We start from the raw sequence: 26,988 nt of genomic DNA, 5'->3' as shown, positions 1-26,988 counted from the left end.
GAATTATTACAGTTTTATCCTCTACTCTAATGAATATTCATAAGTGAGTAAAAAAAATCTTGTCGACTAAGAATGAAGGAATAATTAGAAAATGCGTGGTAGGAAGAATCTGACAGGATCATTAAAAAAAGAGTTTGAATGGGGAATGCAGGAAAATATTTTGATTCGCGATGCCCTTCACTTACTACTTATGACGTTCGTTGTCTGTGACTGGGTATCTCTCAATGACGTCAGATTCCTTCGGATAAAACTGCTCGTTCAAACTACGTGAATTAACCCAGTCTTCTTTATTACGGGAGTGACTTTGTATCTGTGATCTTTGTCTTATCCATAGAACATCGGTAAGTGTTTTCTTTTTCTTTTCTTATTTTAATTCCTAGTCGAATAAAGCGGATATAGATTCGAAAAGTTCCTACATAATTTTACTTTCACTAGATAATGCATCAGAGAAAGTAAGTAGGTTCTTTTCCTACCAGGAAAACTTCTTTTCCTGTAACAAAAATATACCGAAATTATTTCCCGCTGGTTCTTATATAAAGCGGTGTTTGTAGGAAACATTCAATAGTTAAAATAGCATTTGCAATTATTAAAATTTTCAAGGTTTTTTTCTCAGATATTCTTGTGCAGTTATGGATTCACTTCCTCAGAATATGCCTATCCTCGGCACTTCTTACATTCGATGACCTCAATACAGAAAATAGTTACATCTTTGACTTTCGATTCACACCCGTCATTTCATTGTTTTAATCTTCGTCTATTCTTAATTAATTTTTAAAAAACTTATTCTTTTTTGCAAAATTGAAAAACATGGCGGCGAAATTTTTAAAAAGTTCACAATTTCTTTGCATAGACGTAAGCGAAGGAGTGAGAATACCAGGAAATTTAACATTTCCGTTAAGTTTATTTTAACCGAACTCACAAGATTTAGGTTGTTCGAGGTTCATTGACTCATTCAGATGAATCTTTTTTCCGGGCATTTATATACGACTTGAGATAATCGAAAAGTTTTTATCATTTTGTCGAGAACCAGCGAAGAACGGGAATTAGAAAGAGAAATCCAAGATCGTTCGATATAAATTCGCGCGAGAAAAATACCAGAAAAGAAAAGAGCAATCAGGTAGATAAGAATCTGATAAATCCCCTAGTAAAAAATACAGGGCCCTCGACAGAGACGTGAAGTCGAGGATCGATGCTTTCAAGAAACTTCCGAACCAAATACCCCCAGGCAAAGAGTCTGACCCATTTTTTTTCCCTACATTACATTGTTAGGAATGGGTCGAGAATCGCTTTATTATTATCCCGTAAGGAGTTTATTTGTGAATAGAGTATGTCAGTCTAATTAGAAGTGAAAGTCTTTCTGGGTGATATGGTAATTTCTAATCTACAACTCGTGGCGGAGATTCTTCCTCTTTTCTTACCTTACGTCCTGGTAAGTAGTGTGTACAGTACATTACGCAAATAATTATATGTATCGAGTTTAATGATCTTAATATAAGAACTTGTTAAGAAAATTAAGTTGTTTGCTATGTAAATTAAATTTAATTAACTACAATTACCGGGTTTAAACTGCTGAAATATTATATAATATGAATCAAAGTTCGGTTTTTTCGATAATGGAGTTCCGCAACTTTCGTTGGAATTAATGAACTTTCTTTCAGAAATATTAATTCTGAAAATTCTCCAAACATATTTATAATATTTTACTTGTTATTTAAGCTGGAAGCATTGTAAAAGTTAAGGAAAAGTATATAGCATGTCGTCCTGCAGGATAAAACCCGTCGACCTTGAATACGTATTTTTCTTTAGAGCATTTGGAAGTAGGCTCGTGGGTTATCAAGTTAATGAGTTTTTTAGGATGTTTACCACTCTCTCCAACATCCTCTACATTGAGAAAAACCTATAATTTATTGATAAATTTTTAATGCTCCTAGTTAAGGAATTTCTCGAATGGACCTACTGGAAGATTTAAAGAGGATTTGAAAATTTATGGCAGTTCATCACAAAAAGAGAGTTCATCTTTGTTTTCCTACTTACTTTTTTTTTAAATTCTGTTTAAATTACGTGATTTATGTCCATAGATGATCGAAAATTATGAAACGTTCTGACCTAAATAGTCTAAATACGAAAAAAAAATCCTTTACAGCGACAATGTTGTAATTTCTGCTTTACTTCAGCGTAATGTCGCGAAAGTAAAATTATTTCGACATTTGTTATCGATAAAATTACTAATGTTGACGTCAGACGAATGCCGAATTTTGCATATTTGCAAAATTCGATACGTAACATTATCGAAATTGGAATACGTAACATTATCGAAATATGACATTTATAAGGTAAAAATCGATCAGAAATCGTGACGAAATTATATTTTGATAAAGGTTAGAGGAAATTAACATAAATTCCATAATTACTATTAAAGTAGGTCTTTTTGGATATGTGTCCGACGGAATGGTTTAATTATTCATTGATAACTTAACCTACGTGTAAATTTTGTGAGACGAAAAAGGAAACAAATCCTTCTTAAATAATTGTTACGGATTATGTGGTTGAGCTAAACTTGAAAGGAAAAAAGAGCTAAAATATGTTTATCATATAATTTTGATAGAAATTAATTGAAGAACGGAAGGTAAACAGTTTATTCTATTTTTTCTTTACGACGAATCACTGATTTAACCAATCTTTTATGTGCTTCTTCTCTTAAATTTGGCCGCATACATATATTATTTTATAGTTATTTTTTCCCTTTTACTGTGTCTAAAAGATAATTAATTCCTTTACAATTCGTTATAAACATAGATTTAATTGTATTTTAGTAATTCATATAAAAGATCTCTTTGTAGTACCGTTTTCCCCCATATAAACTAGTGATGCACATTGAAACTAACATTGAATCTCTAGCATGGGCGTAGCCAGAAAGGGGCATGGGTGGGCACGGCCCCCAGTTAACCTGGTGCCCCTCCCCAGAAAATTACAGCCTCTACTAGGCCCCCCATAACAAAACCCTGGCTACGCCAATGATCTCTAGGATTTTAATTTATAAATATTGGCTGATCAGAGTGGAGAGGGAAAAGAATTATCTGAAAACGGTTTTTAACAATAATATACATATTTAAAAACACAATAATTTCAAGAGCTCGGGATAAATGAACTAAGAGAGTGATCCTCTTTGTGCCCGAGTAATTTTACTCTTACGATCAAATTTGTTCTAAACAACGTTTCAAATAAAATAACTAGTACTTGCAGAAGTCTGGTGGTGATTCTTTTTTATTATTTATTAAACGTGTTTCTTAAAAATATATTGTAAAAATATCTATATATAATTTACTAGCGAATCCAAAATCTATAAAATAAGAGGAAAGCTATTTTTAAAACAGCATTTGAGATAAACAGATTTTTATATAGTGTTTCCATAATATATATATAGTATGACGTGTTATGACTTTTACCTTATCTAATCTCTGGTTAAGCTCTTAAGCAGATATTAGATAAGGTAAAAGTCACAACACGTGATTCAAAAACTGCGATTAAAGATTCAAACATGCGAATAATGTAATATCATTTGTCAGCGACAACACACGGAACCGCGCTATCGAATGCTTGAAATTTATATTTTGAATATTTTATAGACTTAAATATAAGAGACGAAGTTGAAATCAAATAACTTTTTTTGCTTATTTAAGTCGATTTCATTATAGAAATGTTTTAAGTACCTATCTTTTCTTTTGTTTATATTGTGGACATCGTCTATTGAAATTAAGAATTTCTAATTATTCAAGATCTATTGTAATTGATAATATAATCTTGTGTAACTGTTATTCTTATCTCGTGTCATGTTTTCAAAATGGCACCTCCTTTTCAATTGCGGTATCTTTTGATATTAACGAAAATCCTACTTATGAAACAACTAGGATTTACTTCAATATCAAAATCTTATATGTAACTCTTTATAGGATATTTTTCTTTACAAGGAAACAAAATGGCTCCCTTTTAAGACTTTCTTATTGATTTAACATTATTAATTTACTACTAATACATTTAAGAGAGCTTTGATTTAGTTGCTTATACTAACATAAATTAAGATTTAAAATTGCAATTACTTAAAAGTTTTTTTGCATTTTTTAAAAATTTTCTAATAATTTAGGATTATAAAAATACTCTTCAATTAGTATATATCTGATATTAAAACCTGTTTTATAATGAGTTTATCATCCAAAAGCGGGCGTGGATCGCCATCTAAATCGGAAATTATGTATAGATTTCTCATCTAAATCCTTGTAACAAAATAGAATAACGATAAAATATTTAGAATGTTATCTGTTAATCTGTCTACAACATATTTCGATATAAAGTCTACACGATATTCTATTCTACATTAGGTCACTGTTGGAAGGACGGGGTCTAGGCCGATCTATAACACAACTGACATAAGAATAAAACAGGTTGTACACACGACACGTCTGTCGTTTTTTTAAAAATATATCTACAGGTCCCGATTTTGAGTAAATTATTGACACAATTGTTTTATTATTTTACATAATGACCTATCATATGTAATAGTCTTATTAATCTATATTAGAGATTCGAAAACATTAGGAAAATGTTCGAAAATTTATTTTTGTCCTATTTATTTTATATGTAAATTATACTTAAAAATATATATTATATGAAACAATTTGGGCAAAACTTACGTACAGTACAATGTAATTACAATTTATCCCTTATCGCGTGGGGAAGGAATTTCAAAAAATTCCTTCTTAGTGTATATTCTCTTGACGTACCCTATTAAAACGCAATCAAAAACGCATCTAAAATAGTATAATAAAAGCCGAGTTCTTCACAGTAAGCCTTAATCCCGTCACTTTTCCCGCTGGGGAATATCGAAAAATCCCTTTTTAGTGTATATTCTGTTGACGTAACCTATTAAAACGCAATTAAAAACGCAAAAAAACGCATGTAAAATAGTATAATAGAAGCCGAGTTCTTCACGGTAAGCCTTAATCCCGTCCATCTCCCCCACTGGGGGGAATTTCGACATGTATATTATATAAAAACACGTGCGTATTCGAATGCAACGTTGTGTCAAAATTTCAAAGGAATCGGTAGGAACAAACGAACGTTATATTTTATTTATATTAATATTTATATTAAGTAATAATTTTAATAAAATAGGAATAATTAATAGTTATTCTCTTAACCTCACTCAGACTCTATTACACTGTAAGACAACAACACCTTGATGCTGAGAACCTTTAACTTTAATCATAAACAAACGTTTTCGGCCCATTCCATGGCCATCGTCAGGCTAACAACATTCGAATACTGTTCCGAATAACCAATTTCAAATTTAAATAAAATACAAAAGAACTCACGCGCGATGCTAAACAACGTAAACTAAAACTAATATAAACAACATAGAAAAGAACAAACGAACGTTATATATTATTTATATAGATAGATAGAAAATGATCTGCTTCAGTCCATTCTCACAGAAAAGCATAATGCCTGACAGAAAAGCAAACTTAGTTCGTCGGAAGGTAGCGCCATCTGTTGGACATAAAAGCCTTAATTTATATATAAATATATTTTTGAAAGGGGGGAGATGGTGTAGGGGTATGAAAAATAGATAGTAGCCGATTCTCAGACCTACTGAATATGCATATCAAATTTATCGGTATATTAGAGATTCGAAAACATTAGGAAAATGTTCGAAAATTTATTTTTGTCCTATTTATTTTATATGTAAATTATACTTAAAAATATATATTATATGAAACAATTTGGGCAAAACTTACGTACAGTACAATGTAATTACAATTTATTTCCCTTATCGTCGAATGGATCTTTAATTAAAGGAGAGTTTAACCTAAAATTCAACTTGAAAGAAGAATGCTGGTTTTATGCTCTAAAATTTTAAATAATAACAAATTGTAAGCAATTTTTAGTAAAAGTTATTTAAGAGATTATAATCTAAGTAAAGTTATAATTTATTTTTTAATCCACTTAAATTTCAAGGGAGAAAATCATAGCAGAAGCAGCGATTACCCTTTCCTAATTACTTTTCGTTCGATCACTATAGAAAGCTTTATTATATACAAAATATAAATACAAGGTTATTTATACCATAATTAACTTTTTTTTTATTAATTTAATTTTTATTTAAAATTAAAAAAATAATAATAATAAACTTAATATAAATAATAATAGAAATTTTATACCGAAATCTTATTTTCAAAATTTACTTATAATTTATACGTAAACGGCTATTTACTTTCTCTTAAATATTTTAAATAGAATATAATAAGAAATATTAAAATTATTAAATTGTAAAAAGGTCATTTATATATCAAATTAATTAATTAAGAATTATTTTGGTAAAGTAATAGATGAATAAATTACGTTTGAAAATTGTGTCCATAGTCCTACGTACGATAATAATGTAAATTTATTTAAGAAAAGGAGAATTAATTAAGTAGTTATGACTGAAAGAGGGGGAAGAAAGAGAAATTTTGCAGTCACGCGACGATATCACATGATTATACAGATGTATGAGGAAATAATAAAAATAATTTTGATATGGTTTATTTTTGGACGTCGCCCTATTTAGATGTTACTCGAGAATATTTTAACCTGTAGATCTAAGATTCAAATTTGTTTTAACATTATTATACCGTTAAACAAATATTAAAACGTTGACTTATCTCTCGAAATTTAACTTTTAATTTATAAATTTCAACGTGTTCGTCGAAATTGTACTTTTAATGAGTGATAACGAGTAATATTAAAGAGAAAAATAGAAATTAATTAAATATAAATTTAAAAAAATATATGTATATATTAAGTATCCATAAAAATGTTTTAATGTAAATTTACCAGTAAAATATAAATTCTTGGATTAATATTTTTGTTTTATAAAGTAGCAGTCGAGCGAGAAAAACACCTTTCCATTTTTAAGAAATGTATTTCCAGGTGTGTTCCACTTAAATGAATCAAAAGCTTTGACTGTCTCGATGGCTCAGTTGCTTTCTGTGCACAATCTGTCGCAGACCTCGCTACAATCCACCCAGGATCAAGGAATACCAAACATCGTTTTAACAGAAGACGATGAGAAATACCAGAGGAACGGTAGCATCGGTAGCGTGTCCATAAACAGCGACATCAGTCTGCCGAAAATCGACGGACCACCCGACGACTGCAATAACAATGCCCCAATACTTAGGAAATTACAGCAGGCACCCGTGGATCTTTCGTGGGAGAACCTTTCGTTTTCTGTCTCCAAAGGTTGGAGGAAAAAAGGTAAAAAAAGAAAAGTAATAATTCTTAATTCCAGGAAACAATTTAACCCCCGTAAAACAAAGGTTATGCCATAACATAAAGATGTAGTTGTAATTTATGCTAGAATAATTTTCTGTTATTTGAGTGTTTAGTTTGTTTTGTTAACGCGTGCAAACGTGCATAACAATAGCATTGTTTGTTTCTTGGTGGGAGACACAAAAATAATTAAATATTTTCTCTTATCTATATAAATATTTTTCTGAAAAACTTTCGTAATTTTATCACTAACGATCAATATTTAATTTTGCAACAGAAAGGAAAGTGATCTTGAAGGATCTGTCGGGTTTGGTGACGTCGGGAGAATTGACAGCAATTATGGGACCTTCCGGAGCGGGAAAATCGACTTTGATGAATATTCTAAGTGGATTTTTGTACGTGGTTTGGAAAAAATCCTAAAATTATATATTATGTTCATTAAATTACATGTCAATTATAATTTAATTGAAAATAATTATTACTCTTAGGAATACAAAACACGAAGGCAAAATCCTAGTGAATAATCAAAGAAGAAACCTGAACATGTTCCGGAAATTGTGCTGTTACATTACTCAAGATGATTATCTTTTACCTCATTTAACGGTTCTGGAATCCGTTACTGTGGCCGCAAATCTTAAAATTCCCTCATCCGTATCCCAAGAAGAAAGGAAGCAAATGGTACTAGCAGCGTAACTGTTGAACGAATGCTATCTTCATAATAATAATAAAAAAAAAAAAAACTAAACAAATATATTATCTTTTTGTCAGGTGACCGATGTCATAGAGATGCTAGGTTTGACAGAATGCGAGAAAACTAAATCCGTTCATCTGTCTGGAGGACAGAAAAAAAGATTAAGCATCGCGCAAGAACTTGTTAGCAATCCACCCGTTATGTTCTTCGACGAGCCAACTAGGTAAAAAGACATTTTAAACGAAAGTATAAAAGAAATTGTGCATGTAGATATCGACATAGATTCTTTGTAAAAAGATACAGGAAGATGATATTTATATACTTTTTCCTTCTTAATATTTAGAATAACCGTTATGCAAATGAACTATGCAATATGAATTTAAAAAAGCAAACATTTCTGGTTAATTACTCGTTTACAGTTTAAATCTATAAAAGATAACTCGAAACGGGACGAAAAAATTAAAAATAAATGAATAAAACAAAATCCGGAATTGCCGGGTTGGCAAGAAAACGTTAGCTAAATTGTCTTTCGCTGATTTGCTGTGATATTTAGAGTACCTGTTTGATTTAATTACCAGTATTACCAGGGCGGTACGTAAGAAATAGATGCGTGAAGCCCCAAAAATAAGGAGCCTCAAAAAAATTTCATTCTGTGCTGTTACATTACTCAAGATGATTATCTTTTATCTCATTTAACGGTTCTGGAATCCGTTACTGTGGCTGCAAATCTTAAAATTCCCTCATCCGTATCCGACAAAAAATAAAATATGCGAATATGCTTTGTAAAAAATACAAGGGATCTACAAAGATGGATCCGAGTGCAAGGAGGAATCGGGATTCCTTTACTTATATGAAATAGGAATATTTTTTCGGTCTGGCATCTTTAAAGAGACCTGGCGAGAACTTAGTGTCTAGGGCCCCCGAGAAGCGTTAAGTACGAGTGTTGTCAATCTGTATTTAGTTATTTGCTGCTATAACAAATTATAAGTATACTGAGACTAATGTTCATGCGAATAATTCCGACTAGATCTTAGTTTTCTTGCAATGGTAAAGATGTTCAGTTACAGTAAAATAATTTTTTAAAACAAGTATTCTTCCTTAATATAACAGTAAAAAATGCCGTCAATAATAAAAAATACAGTCGCTATTTCAGTAATAGCACACCTTAAGAGATAATTATAAAAAAATTACAAAAAAAATTATATTAATGCGGAAATATCCTCAATTTTAATCAATTTTCACATGAATATAATTTTTATTTGAATGTATATATATATATAAATTATTTCTATTCTAATCTCATCATTTCCATCTCGATGATTACGAGCTTTCCATTTATTTTTATTTTAATGACTTTGAAAGTTATACTATATAAAAAAGGAAGTACATTCAAGCATACTATAAAATATATTTGTTTCATATTCCATATTTATCTACACGAAATATGAATTTTTATTTTTAGTGGTTTAGACAGTGCTCTCAGTTACCACTGTATTAGCTTATTACAGTCGTTAGCTAGAGGAGGCAGAACAATCATATGCAGCATTCATCAACCTAGTTCCAGGATATTCCAACTTTTCGATCGGGTATTTAATCGATATTTTATATATAAATATATTTTTAAAAAAGTTTCTTCCACTCATAATGCAGTTCTTTTCTAGTTATACGTCTTGTCTTCCGGAGAATGTGTCTATAACGGAGCCATTCAAGATCTTGTTCCGTTCTTGTCTTCTCACGGAATGGAATGCCCGCAATTCTATAATCCGGCCGATTATAGTAATAGTCATTTTATCTATAACGAAGTTTGAAAGTAATCTACAGCCTTTTTAATGTAATTCTTAATACGTATGAATTGCTTGCAGTTATGGAAATAGCATCGGGAGAAATCGGAGATAAAGATAAATTAGCCATGGTGATCAAGTGTGAAATCGAAGATGCCAAAAAGTTGGACGAAACTTTGGAAAAAAGCAATTTTCTATCCGTTTACGGCATGAGGAACAGCGAAACTAGAGCGAGTACCCTCTCTTTAGTATCAAATAAGGTGAGAGAAATTCCATAAACTCCTAACAAATTATAATTATAACTTAAATATTGAGTGAATAATCTGTATTCTGATAGGAAGCGCTTAATGAGGACGAATATCATGGTTATCCGAGGAATTCCTTTACTCAATTCCGTGTGTTGTTAGTCCGAACGTTTCTGTCCATGTTGAGGGAACCCGTAAGTATTTGGGATAATGAATTAATACAAAATAATATTAAATTTATTTTGGTTACACAAAACAAATTAATCACTAACATAAATCTCGGCGTATCTCTTTTCGATTCAGTTTTTCCTGAATCATTTTCGTTTATTTATTGAAATCATTACTCACGATAAACAATTTATTATTAAACGCTTTACAGTTCTTAGTCAATGCCCTGTAAAATTATAGTTTTAAATTTCGGGTTTATAGAGTTTATAGGTTTATATGAAATAATAAAAGAATTTATTGAACTCTTGTAAAAGATATCTCATTGAAAGTTTTATAGATAGGCTATAATAATATCAGAAAAAGAAATTTGTTTCTTCTACTGTTCATTCTTTCCACTGTGTTCGCATGAGGTTAGACTCTGTCAGACTAGATCATTCAGACAGAGCCTAATCTCGTGAGAACGTAATGGAGAACTTCCTTCGGAGAATTAAATTATAAATCTGTGCAAATTTTTATACTGTCTTTTTTTTAATTGTTATTCGAAGAGTAGAAAAAGAAAAAGAAATAAATAAACATCTTTTTTGATTTATAAGATGGATTTCTACAGTCTTTTTTGCAAGGAGGATGAGTAGATGACGTTTTACTCTTGTTACTATTCGAAATCTAGCAGTAGATTTCGACAATAATTCTTATAGATGTTTAGTTCAGAAAAAAATAATAAATTACTGTATTAAAATCCTTACATTATTAGCAAAGTTTATTTACAAACTAAAAAGATTAATTTAAGATGGGGGTGAAAAAATGGGATTCAAAATTACAAAATACAGTTTCGTGTGATACAAACACGGCCTTGTTAATATTAGCAGATTCAAGAAATATGTCTTCTATTCGTTTTAATTTTATTGTGACCATCCATTACTCTTTCTTTTCTTATTTTATTCGACTTCTTGCAAAATTTATATATAAGTAATTAAAATTTTTAAATCGAATTTCATCATTAAGTATAACAAATATACGAGTTATTTCGCAGATTTTTATATGATACTGGTAGTAGATTTAAAATAATTTCTCTTGCTAATAATTTAGTACTGTAATATTTTAAATATATATATTATATTAAATATTAAATATGTAGCATTTTACAGAAAATATTTAACGATTGTTTCGTTTAATGCAAGAGAAATTCCGAAAAGGGCGTTAAATAGGGGTTGCATTATTTTTGAAGGTGGACTATACAAAATTCCTCAAATAAGCTTAGGATTAGTTCATCAGAATTCGTTTTATCGTTTAAAAATGAACCAATTTTTGCCAATTTTATTTATTAATTTTTGCGCGATTTTATTATATTTTGCAAGAAGCAGAACATAAACACTTGTTTTGAAACCGTATTGTTTTGGCTGGACATAAATAAAAAATATAAATAAAAAATGAGAAGGAAGTAGGAAGAAAAGATATAAAAATAAAATAAAATCGAAATTATTATTATTTTTTTTGCAATGGGGGAAATCATTGATAAAAGGAAAACATATTTACATTTCACTCAAATTTACAGATCTTTTAAGAGATATATCTTAAGAGCTGCAACATCTCAGGTACTATTCTCGGTCGTTCTATTTTTACTATACATAAATTACAATTATAATTTTTGATTTAACCGTAGGATCCCATAAATAGCCATGATCGTGTATAAATTCTACTTACATTACGATACTTTATATGTATCAATGTAACTAGGATAACATTGCATTATAGGATAATAATTACAGAATCAACATATAAATCTCGACACAAGCAATTTTTGAAAACAGGAATAAAATATTTCAATAATTTATCTACTCCAGCATAGGCACTATTGATATTAATTGATGCCATACATTTTTATTGAGTATTTTTCACTGATGAATGAACAGAAAGATGTTAATTCGTGTGAGTTAATTACAGATTATTTATGACATTCAACTGTCATTGTTTCTGATGCTTCTTCCATCAGAAATATTGAAAATTTACGTATGAAATAAGATACCAGTTGTTAATATTTCTTAAAAGAAAAGAATCAAATTATGAATGATGATAAAGAGAAGGGATTCGATAAAGTATTTTACATCACCCATTATAAACGAATTGTAGAGAGAATGTAATCTTTAAAGATAAATTTAATACAGCTTTAACTCGAAAATGTATCATTTTGTATAAGATTAGGAGAGAAGTTTCACCCGTACATCGAGTGGAGCTTACATAAAACTTTAATTAAAATTTGGTTTAATTACGTATAGAAAATCAATAGTAATTTCAAAGAAAATTTGTAATGATAGAAAACAAAATGGCTTAGGAATTGAACGAAACAGTATAAGATTGATAGATTACGTAGATAGTATTTCAAAATCTTTATATTAATATTGCCCCGTTTAAATTTAATGACAAATAAATTTTTAGGTTACACCATTAAAATTATACCGACAACAGATTTTTAATACTAGAAAACTAAATATAAAACTAGATCAGTTAAGCGAAATCGATTTTATATGCAGATCATTATCACTAAATGCTAAACCAGTTCACTACTTAAAATAAATGTTATAAAATCATCCAGATTTAGCAAATGTTTCTCCTGATGGAATATTAGAGAGCACGTTTACATTTTCTAAATGTTATTCGTATAACTAAACGAGATCACTGAAATCTAAAAGCTAAATTATATTTGTAAATCTATAAGTTGAAATCTCTTTATAAATTGAATTTCAAAATTTCAAACTTTAATATTTAATATATATATATATATTAGCGGAGATATCGTTGCTCGGATATTGTTGCATCCTTTATACATATATATATTTTTAATTTTCTACAATATATATTCAAAAATAGGTTTTATTATAGAGCAGTTCGGTATACAATGTTTTTAGTATTCGGATACAGTTTTTTTCAAACATTGTCAGTTATTTCAAAGGGAACAATGGCTGACGAACTTAAAGTTTGCTTGAGACTTCATATCCTGAAGATTGTGCTGAAGATTGTGCGCGAGCCGAAACCGAAAACTAATACGCGAATTCACTTACAGAATGATTTACTGTATCTACCAGCTATTTCGCTCAACGATTGCTCACTCTCGATGACGATAAAAAGCGGACTCGTCACATGATATTACAAAAGATAGGTATCAGTTTGGAAATCTGATCTAGGAATTACAATTTAAAATGTAATAATACTGCAAAATAATCCACGAAAAACTATATACGTACCCTGTACTTGTTCGTAGTGTTATCACACTACCAGCAAGTACAAGAACCTGCCTATTTGCCTGTAAGTATCAGAGTACCAATCTGTAGTATTACAGTATAATCAATTATAGTTGTATTTTAATACTACAGATAGCTACTCTGATACAACTGAATAGGTACTGTATGTGTCCAGTAAGTTATTTGTTTTTGGAGTTTTGTTCCTACCGTCTTCAAATACATGAAAAACAAACAAACAAAATAGATTTTCATTCCAACGTTGTCCTTATTCAGTAATTTAAATGAGAATGGCTTTTGTCACCGCATTTTCTTCACTACAGTTTAACTCGAGATCGCTTAAGCTGTCGACGGTTCGACTTCGGATTTCAGATCGAATAACTAATATTAGAAAACAGAAAGAACAATTACCTCGATATTGTTATTTTACTACATAACCTTCGAACACGATCAAACTGTATTTTAATATAATGGAAGTTTATGTTAACTAAACTAATATTAAATATCTCCATCGTGTCACTTACTGATTATAAGTTATAGACCAGTCCCATGACGTTCTAAGCTTATGCTGTCAGAATTTCAAATTTTAAAATATTTGTATAAGTTAGGTTTATACAGTAATAGTAAATTCTTAAATTTGTGTTACTCTTCCTCTCACGTAATTGATTATCTCAAACAATATAAATACTTTATTCTTTTATACATTACTTAATTGTAATAACATCGATATTATAGTATTCAATATTATTTGCATTAATGTAGTAGTTAAATTATTCATAATATCTTTATGTATGTTTCTTTACAAGTGTAATAGATGCTTTTCTTCATATGCATAGAAAGTCAATCTATACATATTGTATGAATATTTTAATATTTTTTTGAGCATCGGTTTAACGATGCATCGTTAAACCGATTAAATAGAAAATTTAAATTTTCCCTGGGGATTTTCGCAACGTAATTTTCTTTTCTGCCTCTTGTCATTATGCAATCCAAATTAAGACGATGTTCGTGACCGAGAACATTCAAATTAAATTTGACCATGAAAAGATAAGAATAAACCACATACTACTAGATCTGCATGTCATTAGCATATATTACTTTAGTACTGTACCTATTGTAATGGTAGCCTGTACTCGGCAGAATATGCATTAATAATTAGAAACCGGAATAAATTAAAACAGAAATATAAGATGGCGGTCGTTGTTTAAAGTTTTTGAGGATAAAAAGATATTTTTGCAGTTTTTGTCGAGCGAAATTAAATTATTGATGGAATTAAATGTAACTTGTAGGTACAACAGTAATCAAGTAAGATGCGAAACAAATAATTTGTTCGTAAATATTCTTGATTGGAATATTCCAGGGTATTAATGGACTCTGAAAGAATGAAAGCTGACCTTGAAACCTTTGAAAACTTTAAATTGAATTCATTGAAATGTAGGGAATCGAATTTTTTCACGTTGAAATGAAATTACGGTGTTTCTTCGATGACCATAGACAAATAAGTTCATTTCTTTTTATTAACATTTCGCATTTTAAGTAAGGCGATTAAAGTAAGTTTCTGTGATCCGTTTTCCCTCTTTTTAAATAATAATATCTTTGTTTATAAATATACCGACTACACACATTATGTACGAGTGTGAACGACTTTGTTTATTTTTGTTCAAAAAAGTAATAGCACTTTCGGCTATTTTTATTTTTAGAGCGCATTTGATTAGGTAAATTATGCTATGCATCACAATTAAGTTTATATAAATAATTAAGAAAACAGTAAGGACCACATTAATTCTTTCGTCTTCATTTTTTTAATCGTAGTAATTAAGAGTTATTATAAATTATTCGTTAAATTAACACTTTAAATACTAACATTAATGCGAATTTATATAATAAATTATAAATTGTTTAATTGCACAGACGATGACCAAAGTCAGATTTTTTTCTCACGTCGGCGTTGGACTTTTAACGGGAGTGATGTATTTGAACACTGCCAACATTGCCGACAAGATTTTTAACAACGTGGCCTTCCTCTTTCTCTCTATTCTCTTTCTCTGCTTCACAGCCATGTTACCCACGATATTGACTTGTAAGTGCCATTTATATGCTTTTAATTATAATCAATAAACATTTCGGGATCTTTTAAGTTTAAAAATTAATTAAATTCTTTTCAAATTTAGTTCCCTCTGAAAGATCGGGATTCTTTCGAGAGCATTTGAATGGTTGGTACAGCACAAAAACGTACTACTTGGCCAAGACGTTAGCAGATATGCCCTTTCAGGTAACGTTAAATTCTATTTTAATTCATTTTTCAATTATTTAAAATATAAGCGAAGGAAACTGAATCATAAAATTGAATTTCTTTTTAATTGAGCTTCATTACATTTATTTTTATGATTGGTTGCTTTTAAAATGTAATTTATGTCATTTAAGTTCAGTGTTGTTTGAAAACAATAGCTCCTTTTTTGAATTAATAATATATAAATTATTTTAATAAATAAAAAATTTTTCTCGATCAGAAAATGTCCAAATCTATCTTAAATTGTAATTACATTTATCGCGAAATTTCGCAATAAAAATTTCAAGGCGGAATCGATTAAGGAACAATAAAATGTCGATAGGAAGCTGTGTTTCGAGTGCTTATATTAATGAATAAAATAATTATTTACAGATAGTGTTTCCTATCATGTACGGAAGTATCGTTTATTGGATGACGGGACAACCGTCAGACACGTGGAGGTTCTGTTTATTCCTATGTTTTTGCGTACTTACTTCTCTGGTAGGACAGTCGCTGGTGATCGCAATTGGGGCAGTTACCTCCGCAGTCGTAAGTAGGCTAATCGCCATGACAATAGAGTTATTTTAAGGATACATTTTCATCTGACACGTATATATATATATATATATTTTTTCTTTCAGACTGCAGTATTCATAGCTCCCGTGGCCTGCATCCCTTTCGCTCTCTTCTGCGGATTCTTCATCAGTCTCAAATCCATGCCCATGTACCTGCGATGGTTCTCCTACACTTCATTCTTCCGTTATTCTTACGAAGGATTCATGCTCACTTTGTACGGTTTCAACCGACCGAAAATGGAATGCGATAGCTTATGTTATTTTCGCGATCCTTACAAATTTCTGAAGCTGATGGGTATCGAAAATGCCGAACTTTACGTTTGTTTTGTCGGTTTAGTTGTTTTATTTATTGTCTTGAGAATAATAGGGTATTGTTTACTGTGTTGGAAGCTGCGAATGAGATCCGGAGGTGGACGATTTTAAACAAATCATATTTACGCTCACTTCGTATCCTCCGTGTGTACATACGAACTTTTTAACGTAACAAACAAATGTTCGCCGAACAATACGATAGCTTCATACGTCATATCTTATCATCATAATTAATGTAGATACATTATCATCCGAATGACGATTCTACATCGATAAAATTCTTATTTAACTGCATGAATCTCCACAAAATTTATCTCCCCGCACTCTCATCGTTTATTATTATATTCAATTATACGAAACAATAACTCCAAAACAGTATTAAAAGAAAATCTAGTATAATCGGGATTTCTTTTTTAACCGGTAAAATATTTGAAGTCATTGATTAATAAACATTCCCTGTTAAATGTATTGTTTCAGTTAGACATTTTTTATATAGTCCTATCACTTGATATAAAAAAATATACATAATATCTTAGACTACTTTTTCACTATTTTGTTATGACAATGATTGTAACAAACCGGTTAAGTTTAAAGATAAACGGATTGTATTTATACATTTTTTTTGTCCTGAATTAAATTCTAAACCAGTTACGATAAATCATTTTTAAATTCTTTATTTTAAAAGAATTTACGATCGAAATTATTTTAAATTGAAATTAAGTGGTTTACTGGTTTGATTTTATGTCGTTACAGCGTAGAAGAATACGAGTTGAACTTACACGAATAATTTTCATAAAGAAAATTGAAGTATAGAATTTATTTTTAAAATAATAATAATAATAATAATAACGAAAATATCAACATGAATACATCCATTGAGACTTTCCTTTCCCATCATCGTGTAATTTGCCTCAAAATTTACCATTCAATAAAATATTTGTTTACTTTATGTATGAAATACTACAAGGAAAATTAGTTTGGAATAGCAAATAATTTGAAAACTATTCTTATTAATTATTCGAAGTCGATTTTTTAAAATAAAAAGCATACAGATTCAAGAAGTTTATTTAACAAAATATTTCTGAATAAGTGGATATCGAATCATATTCTCGAGTAATTACATCACGATTTTCTAACTAGAAGAGTTGGAATAGTGTATTGAGTAGTGTATAAAGAACAAGGCCCGCAGATATTCTAAATATAGAATAGCTCTACGTACCGGTACATATTCTAGATAGAGAATACTTATGAATAAAATTATTTTAGATTTTTTTTTTTATTAAAGTTTGTTGGGTGGCTAAAACGCGACTCGTTTAGAAAAACTATTCGTTGGGTGATTCTAATCAAAAACACTAGATAGCATAATATCACTACAACAATTATAAAAATAGTATGTTAGACTTGCTAGATTCTAACTTAATCAACCGACACGAGATCATCCGTGTCGGAATTCTGCATTTTGTTGCCACATTATATAAATACTGTAGATAAGGAGACAACAATATGTAGAACTCCGATGAAGAAGATATTCTGGTACAGGTACTCCTCACTTTACGACCGAGTTCCGTTCCGACGACTACGTCGTTAAGCGAATTGATCGATAAGCGAGGAGCTTGTGCCGGGAATATAGGATCGTTGTAAAATTATACAAATTATGCAACAAACTTCAAATTTATTCATAAAAAGACTATTATAGTACGCTATTAGCCTATTATAGTACTATAAGACAGTTATAGTACGCGCAAGCCTATTATAGTGCGCTTAGTGCGCATGTCACCATTTGCCACTGATCGACACTCAAGCTGAGAAATGGGATTCCCCAAACTGCAGGTCGAAACTCGATTGGTCGTTAAGCAGATAGGTCGTAAAGTGAGGAGTACCTGTATAGCATTATGATATATTCTGATATAATTTTTGTTTTATTTATTCTATTTTGTTATAATATGTGTATTTGCGACTATTATTCCTTACCTGGTTTTTGCCTGCTACTCAGAAGGGTTCTTAAAGTGCACTTAACACCACTGATGATCTCTTACATGCTTATCTCTGGTTTTTATTCATTTGGCTCTTGCCGGAGCTTTTTTTGGCAAATGAAATTTTTTGGCTTGAATGAAATTTTCGATGAGTTGCATTCTGTTATTTTATAATGTAAGAGATAAGCATTAATACATAAAATTTCTTATTCCGTTAAAGACTTTACGATTAAATTAGATTTACATTCCGCTTCAAAGAAATGATCTGATTGAAATATTGATTACTATTCACAATAACAACAATTAATAAATTATTTCGTGATTCATTGTTTGACTCGTTTAGACTATAATCGTAATTAACTGTTTTCCGTCGTCTGGGAGTTCTCCATTCTAGACATTCCAATTTTCTTTCTTCCATATGTTCCCATTTTAAAAAATTACTTTGTTTTTTAAAATCCATTAAAAACTATAAGTGTATAAAAATCTGCCCACGATTATTGTACTGTACAATACATATTAAAGGACTCAAATCAACTTATCCTTATTCAGAGCAATCATCAGAGAGAACCAATGGGTAAACGTCGTCAATTTCTTCATATTTTCCAGGTTATTTTTCACTACTACTATTGGCGTGTACACTTTCCAGATCATTTTCCAGATTTAATGCATTGACCTACTGTCCCGTCTATTCGGCCTTCAACACATCTCTTCACCGATAAATTTTTATTGTAAATTTTGAGTGTAATTCCGTAATCGCAAAACTAGCGGATTTCACGTAATTACAAAAGGCCAAATTATTGTTAAGAAAAAAAAAATTCGGTCCGATATAGGCTAATTACCTAGATTACATTTAAGATTAGTCTATAAAACGTTATTGACAAAAAATGCCATTGATCCATCATCCATATTCGAAAATATCAGTAAAATTTTATGTTGCTGCTAAACTGCAAACAACGGAAAGTGTGACTCACCAGCGAAATGCTTCATTAATTTCTTTCATTTGGATAATTTTACCGGTTCTATTTAACGTTTTAAATACTATACAAGAAAATCCATTTGAAAAGAACATAAGAAGACGGTTAAAATTAAAAAAAAAAAAAAAATTGAAATACTCACTATGAGTTTGTTTAGTACATCAGGCAGATAGAAAGTTTGAGTAAGCTGCGTGCGAATTAGAACGTTCCAGATGTGTCTTCCGTGCTGTTATCGGAATAGAACTATTCATTTCCAACATTCCTTTCATTTCTGTGTTAAAAAAGAATATCAAAAATAGAATAGTGTAAGTTATATACGATCGAATCGAGACTGGAATGTATCTTCTGTCTATCCTATCCGTTTAATCGTGTCCGACTCTCGGTCGCTCTATGGATCAAAGCTTTCCATGCCTCTCTATCCTGCACAGCCTCCTTCAATTCCGTTATAGGTAATTCAGTGTCACTTTTGATTGTGTCGAACCACAGAGTCCTTGGTCGGCCTCGCGATCTTTACGCGCTAACCATCCCCAGCATAATCGCCTTCTCAAGGAAGCTTGTTCTCATTATATGACCAAAAAAGGACAATTCCTGTTTCGTTATCTGGGCTTCCAGTGAGATTTTCGGTTGGACTCTGTCTAAGACAGTTTTGTTGGTGATCCGCGCTGTCCACGAAATGCGCAAAAGCCGTCTCCAACACAACAGTTCGAAAGCATCTATCTTCCTTCTGTCCAATTTCTTTAGATTCCAAGTTTCACATCTATATATGACAACAGGAAAAATAATCGCTCTAACTAATCTGCATTTAATTTGGAGGCAGATGTCTTTGCTCTTCCAAAAGCTGTTCATGCTGATCATCGAAGTTCGTCCAAGGCTATGCGTCTTCTGATTTCAGGACTGCAATCTCCATTACGGTTGATTTTGGACCCGAGGAATATGAATTTTCCACTACCTCGATTTCTTCACCATTGATCACTATTTTGAGCTCTGTATTCCGTGCAGTAATCATTATTTTGGTCTTCTTGAAGTTAAGAAGCAGCCTTACCTTTGCACTTTCGTGACTGACTCTCAGAAGCAGCTGCTCAAGATCTTCCTGACTTTCCGCGAGCAGCGTGGTATCATCCGCATATCGGAGATTATTGATGTTCCTGTGTTGGCCGTCGGCCAATGTTTTTCTTTGTATAATTTTGTACATATGTTCGTATTTTTATTGGATTAGTTTTAAGTCTTTCCTGTTTCTTTGTTCTAAAATTCTTCCTAGAACGTTTTCTTAATCCTTCTCCCATGGGGGTAAGACGACCAGTTCCGAGAACGTGGGAAAACAAAAGAAGTGTGTGGAGCCTGAGGGTAAAACGGCTGAAGAGAGACCATTCTTGTGTGGGATCCGAAAGAAGAAGCACGAGGAAGGCAGTGCTCGAGAGTGAAAAAAGGAAAGAAAACAAAAGAATGCGAGAGACTGCAAGGTGCTAAGGGATCCGAGAAAGAAGTGGAGAACAGCAAACATATAAGTAGAACATCGAAACAAAAAGAAAAAGGATAAGGTCTACGGCAAGAGAGAAGTCAAAAGAATATAAAGGAGAAAAGAATCGGAGAAGGTGTCTTACCCCAAGATTCATCGTTTCGACAAAAACGAAATCCCGGGTATTTTCTAATCTTTCTCTCTGTCCTTTATTCTTAATTTCTATTTTTTCATTTTTTATTTTAGTTATAAGATAGATGTAAGTTTAGTTTTTAAGTTAGAGTAAAAATATATCGACCCGCGTATATTTGTCACGTGCCACGAAGCCTTGTTTGTTGGTTAGATAAAAAGAAGTGGTCAACGCCTGTGTATCTTAACTAAGAAAGTGAGATAAAGTTGGGATCGTGTAAAAAAAGAACCGTTTCGTTGTGAATAAATATATTACTTTGTGCTATTTTTGTTATCAAAGTCTTTTTTTTGTACCTTCCTGCTCGCGGGATCCAGTACATATCATAACGAACATCACACCTGCCTCCAATTTTCACTCCAATGTTAGACATTCAAATCTGCTTTCCTCGTCGCCACCTCTGCATACAGATTGAATAGTGATGGTGAAAGGATACAGCCCTTGGCGGGCACTCCTGATCTTGAACCAGTTTGTATCACCATATGGCGTTCTTACAGTGGCTTCTTGTCCAGTATATAAGGATCGTATGAGCTGGGTGAGATGCGGTGAGATTTCTATTTCCTCGAGTCACTTCCACAATTTGTCGTGATCAATACAATCGAAAGCCTTTGAGTAATCAATGAAGCACATGTATAGATCTTTTTGGTATTCCCTCGCTGTTTCCATCATCCAACAAAGATTAGCGATATGATCACGTGTTCCTCTTTCTTTTCGAAAACCTGCCTGTACATCTGCCATCTCTCTGTCTATGGTTGAGTACAGTACATACGTTGTTGAATGATCTTCAGTAGAATCAGGGCGATGATGCGATAGTTGGAGCAATCTTTGATATCGCCCTTCTTTGGTATGAAGATAAAAATAGATCTTTTTCAAAATGGGGAAAATTAAAAATGGCCGTATAGTCCGTTGTGAATTAGTATATATGTTAACATATTAAATCCAAATTTACCGTTTACGTCACTCTCTTTTCTTTCGGTAGCGTAACCAGGGAAAGGATCAGGGAGCTCTAATAACCTCATCTTTGTAAATAAATTAAGAAAATTCAAATAAATGCAAGGAAAAGATTTGAATGTGGCAAACACACATATAAAAGTAGCTTATAGCTATATAATATCTAAGTACGTACAATATATAAGTAGGTCTATATATACGATATTTCTTTATCCATAGCACTAGTGGTTACATTCAGTGATACAGCGATGGATATAGGTTGGCACGTACTAACACCCCCTAATGTCGGTTCTGATTACGTTAGTGATTTCTTTATATTGTTTAAATAAGTAAAGTAAGGGATTGCTCCCATTGTCTGGTAATTTTTGTTATTCGAAGCAATTGTATCGTTCGTGCATACGTAGAAGTCTGTGTAGCAGAGGGATGAATCTGTGAACTGTTAGGTAGCATTTTTATATTGCTAAGTTGACGTTGAATTTAGTTATTTGAAACGACCGACCTAATTGTTTTATAGCCTTGTTTACTGTATATTTTGTATCTTCGTAAAATAAAGCAGTTTCCTACTCTAATAGAACCAGTCTTTAAACATCCCAGCTAACTCTCGAGATCGCACATGTTTAATTCATCCTCAGTTTGACAACATAAAGTTATTGAGCTGCAATTTGAAAAAAAAGATTGTAGGCCTATAAATACCCACTGTCGTCCGTCTGTCCATCTATTTTTTTAGTCTTGAGAAAAAAGTTAGATGAAAGACGAGACCAGATATGGAAATCTTAAGCCCCGATTAACTATATAAGAACTTCCGAGGCAAACCAAAAGTCATGTTATTTCAATTCAAAAATTTTCCCGATAGGTGTTAGATAGCAAGTGTATTGTTAAAGGAAAAGTACGATGTACTGTACATGGGCAAGCAACTACTAATTTCAGTTGGAGAGCATATATTTTAAATTAAATAAATAAAAAATATTGAGAATTGCAGCCCAGCATTGTGACTATGTCACAATAAATAATTGCGTTTACAAAAATATTTAATAGTTGTTTGTTAAAGTACAACCACCCGGCCGCCCCATTGTGGGCCTGGCCGAACCCATAACGGGCTTGCTAAATAAGGCCCTCTTAGTGCCCACAGGACGGAAAGAATAAATAAACAGTGTAAGTACCTGCAAAAAACTGAGAAAATTACTTCTTGATCAATTTTTTGCACTGATTATAAATATTTAGGTCGTGTTTGGCGCATTTACGGTTTTGCAGATATTACGCCACAAAGTTTGGCTTTGCCAATACAAAACTCATAGACGCCTCCATAGACAGCAGCGATTCAAAATCGGGCGCCAGTAAGAGCCCTGGCACTTTTTAATTTACGACTACACCCCCCGATATACAGTACATATCATACATATTTCTATTATGTTTATATTGCAAACGAAAACTGTAAATTTCATTTTCAAAATAACCGAAATTCATCATTGAAACACGAGAAATTAAACACAATGAAAATTAAAACTGCAATAAATTCCATCTTTACATTTTTAGCAGGATTCCTTGCATCGTCGAAAATTTTAAGACGTTAAAACTTTCTTTTTTAATGCGATATTTAACTTAACGTGCAAATGATTCTCAACCGGCAGATCGCAACCAATCGGGACATTCCAATTTTCAACACCGATCTCAACGTTCGCTAAAATTCGTTCCTTTTTTTCAACGTTGAAGTGACGCTGTTGTCAGCGCCGACTCAACAGATTTGTTGACTGCTACTTTCTAATGAATTGTGGGTAACTGGTACGATATTTGAATGGAATCCATCTTGCTGAGAATGGAATTATGGGAACTAAACACTTCGTACTGAAGTTTTTTTTTTTTTTTTTTTAACTCTTTCCGCCCTGTGGGCACTAAGAGGGCCTCTTTTAGTAGGCCCATTATGGGTTCGGCCAGGCCCACAATGGGGCGACCGGGTGGTGAGGGACGGGGCCCGACATATTCGAACGGACCACCCCCCGAAAAATTCCTGGGGATTATTCGACCCGTTCGGATTCGATCCCGGGTCCCCCAGAGCGGTAGGCTGCCACCTTTACCGCTCGGCCATCCGGCCGTTGGAACGCTATTGATGACGTCAAATTGATGGTTTCAACACTCAACATTCGTGTTGAAAATTGGAATGTCCCGAATGTTAACAGCTGGAATCAACAAAGAAAGTTTTGGGAATCGCATAACAACGGATTAAGACTATTAACTCTACTGATTTAACTCTTTCCGCTCTGTGGACACTAAGAGGGCCTCTTTTAGCAAGCCCATTGCGAGTTCGGCCAGGCCCACAGTTTTGTATTCTGTTTATAAAAAAGCATAAATTTAGACGACTCGTGATTTATATATATATCACATTACCAATATCAGAGTCGGTAGATTAACTGGTCTTTCGACTACCTATCTTCGCTAGTAGCTAAAATCAACTAGAGACAAATGTTACCACCAGGGGCATTGCAATCACTACAAGAGCGCTAGATCGAATCGCAGTGAGGTCGAATATTTTTTTTTAATTGAAAGTTATATAACCTTCGAGTTCGATTTCATAATTTTCTATGAATTTTATTATAAGAATGAAAAGGCTTTTATTTAAACCCAAAACCAGGTTTATGGATAAATAAATGACACTTAATAAAACATTAAACACCTTCCATCGCTGAGAAATGTTTATTTAATAAAGATTGATATTCAGTTAAATAAATGACAAGGAACAAAACTGAAATAATAGTACAATTATTAAATTGTGCTATTATGCCAATTTATTATACGTTAAAAATTTATTATACATACAAACAAATTATATTACACATAATTATAATTATAATAATAATTATTATTATTTGCGCTATTAAAATTTACTTTAAGTGAGAAATTTTTCTGTTTTTTACTTTCAATTGATGAAATAAATGATTGATTAATCGTTCGCGTGAAAAAATGCAATCGACAGGTAACAAAAAAGTGCAAAAATCTGGAGGTCAAGTAGGACTTGTGACCAGCATTGTGGCATCCTATCATCAATGTAACAGAACACTGATTTAATATAATATCCATTATTGAAAAATAAACATTCATGTTTGGGTTTGTTAATTGTTCACATACTTTGCTTTCTGCCCAGTACATCAATTGGCAAAGCTTATAGCTTGGATATAACAAACCTCCTCGAGATTTGATGAATGTAAATGTCTTCTCTGGTGCAGCATCTTCAGGTTTTGCTGTTAATATATTTTTGCATTCATCACAACCAAGTGATGGCAGCAGATGACGAACAATGTAACCTCCTAAATAATGTAAAATAAACTTAAATGTTTCTGGTGCACAATAATTGTGATCTAATAATTCATTATCAGTAGGATCTCCACAGGGCAGGCTTGGATTACAAAGCAAATTTTGTAAATGTTCTTCCAATTGTTCTTGAACTTCCTTAAATGGTTTTTTATGACTCTGAAGAAGATTTTTTAAAGTAACAAGGGAAGATCCAGGATCAGTTTGAACTGATGCTCGTTTGGGAGGACGAACCAAACTGTACACAGTCATCAGTCTATACAGGTATAAGAACTGTACTGTTGTGGGATGAGAATTGCTTCCACTTCCTTGTCTTATCATTCCAAAGAAACGCTAATTGAAAAGAAAACATAAGTTAAGAGTTTAATACAAGATTATATAATCATTACACTAAGTCAGTTTTACCTCTAATGGGTCCTGATTAAAGTGAGCTGTCAAGATATAATATGAGTTTGGAAGCAATTGTTTAATGAGTGCTGAGATACTAGTTAGCGTCAAGCGTAGATTTTCTGCTGTCTGGTGGCTCAAAAATCCCTTTTGATCACTGCTTTCAATCTATAATCTGAATGTTTCCCATCTATTTAACCATTCTAGAGATTCTTCAATAACCTATTTTAAAAAAGTTGTTTATTAAAACATTTATAGTTTTTCCTAGTGAATCATTACTATTACCTTGAGATCATTTGAATCATGTCTGATTCCATCCTGTGGCAATCTGCGATTTAAAGCATCAAAAAGAGCATTGATGCGACGTATGAAACTTATTGTAACATCTGCATTCTTTAGGCTAGCAACCTCACACTGTTTATAAAACAGCATAGCATCAGCAAAAGTATTACTAAATATCTATAAAGAAATGAGATAAATAAAAGTATTCTTATTAAATCAGATTATATAAGTAAGAAAAAAAAAAAGTGTTACTTGAGCTGCCAGCAATACACTCATTCTCTGGAAGTTATTGGGATTAACATGTATTTCAGTTACTTTGGGACATGCCTTTAATCCCTTTGGTAATTTGGAATCTTCATCAACAACTGCTTTAAAATGCTGTAATTCAACCCTTCCTTCAGGAAACTAAAAGTAAAAATGAAGAATAATGCAATGGCTTATATTATAAATTAGGTGAAAACACTTTATTTTCTTAGTTTTACCTGAAAGTATCTACTTTTCAAAAGATTGTTTCGCATACATTTTAAAATATGTGGTACATCAATAATTGCCAGTACTTGTCTATCTGCAGCAGGATTTGTAAATGAGCATTGTACATTATTTGTGTCTGCACAAATTCCTAAAGCTTTTAAAGCTGCTTTGTTTGTGCTGGCACCATCACAAACTATTGCATTGACTATTATACCACACTGCTCTAAATGAATAATTGCTTGCAAAATAAGTTTTGCAACAGTAGAACCTGGGACAGAGCTTTTTGAACAGAATGTGCCAATACATTGTACCCAACTAGCAAAGTGAGGTCTGAACATAAACACTAGGCCATGATCACCTGCTGTAAATTCACTCTGTGGCAACACAGAATTATCACCACAATCAACAAGTCCAATCATTTC

General features: G+C 31.8%; 1 protein-coding gene and 1 long non-coding RNA gene across 2 annotated transcripts; one reads left to right on the top strand and one right to left on the bottom strand.

Moving 5' to 3' along the window:
• Nucleotides 1-202: 202 nt before the first annotated feature.
• LOC136980990 (ATP-binding cassette subfamily G member 4-like) lies at nt 203-17,050 on the top strand. The gene is made up of 13 exons (XM_067277192.1): nt 203-341; nt 6,967-7,293; nt 7,586-7,703; nt 7,797-7,986; nt 8,077-8,222; nt 9,462-9,585; nt 9,661-9,775; nt 9,862-10,040; nt 10,118-10,219; nt 15,338-15,506; nt 15,598-15,698; nt 16,089-16,244; nt 16,337-17,050. The coding sequence occupies exons 2-13, from the start codon at nt 7,008-7,010 to the stop codon at nt 16,691-16,693; spliced, it is 2,043 nt and encodes a 680-aa protein (XP_067133293.1). The 5' UTR covers nt 203-341; nt 6,967-7,007; the 3' UTR covers nt 16,694-17,050.
• On the bottom strand, nt 9,338-18,652 carry LOC136981007 (uncharacterized). The gene is made up of 2 exons (XR_010881632.1): nt 18,554-18,652; nt 9,338-10,419 (listed from the first exon to the last, which is right to left on the bottom strand). It is a non-coding gene; the product is annotated as an uncharacterized lncRNA (long non-coding RNA).
• Nucleotides 18,653-26,988: the final 8,336 nt, after the last annotated feature.

This window comes from Centruroides vittatus, unplaced genomic scaffold (assembly GCF_030686945.1).
Source record: "Centruroides vittatus isolate TY-2023 unplaced genomic scaffold, ASM3068694v2 contig_738, whole genome shotgun sequence".
NCBI lineage: Eukaryota > Metazoa > Arthropoda > Arachnida > Scorpiones > Buthidae > Centruroides > Centruroides vittatus.
This window is presented reverse-complemented; position numbering and strand designations above follow the sequence as displayed.

Bases quoted from the DNA above. Each gene is read 5' to 3' on its own strand.
- LOC136980990 (XM_067277192.1), top strand. From the start codon at position 7,008: ATGGCTCAGTTGCTTTCTGTGCACAATCTGTCGCAGACCTCGCTACAA. The intron at 8,223-9,461 runs GTAAAAAGACAT...TTTTATTTTTAG, and splicing joins TTCTTCGACGAGCCAACTAG to TGGTTTAGACAGTGCTCTCA. The intron at 10,041-10,117 runs GTGAGAGAAATT...GTATTCTGATAG, and splicing joins TCTCTTTAGTATCAAATAAG to GAAGCGCTTAATGAGGACGA.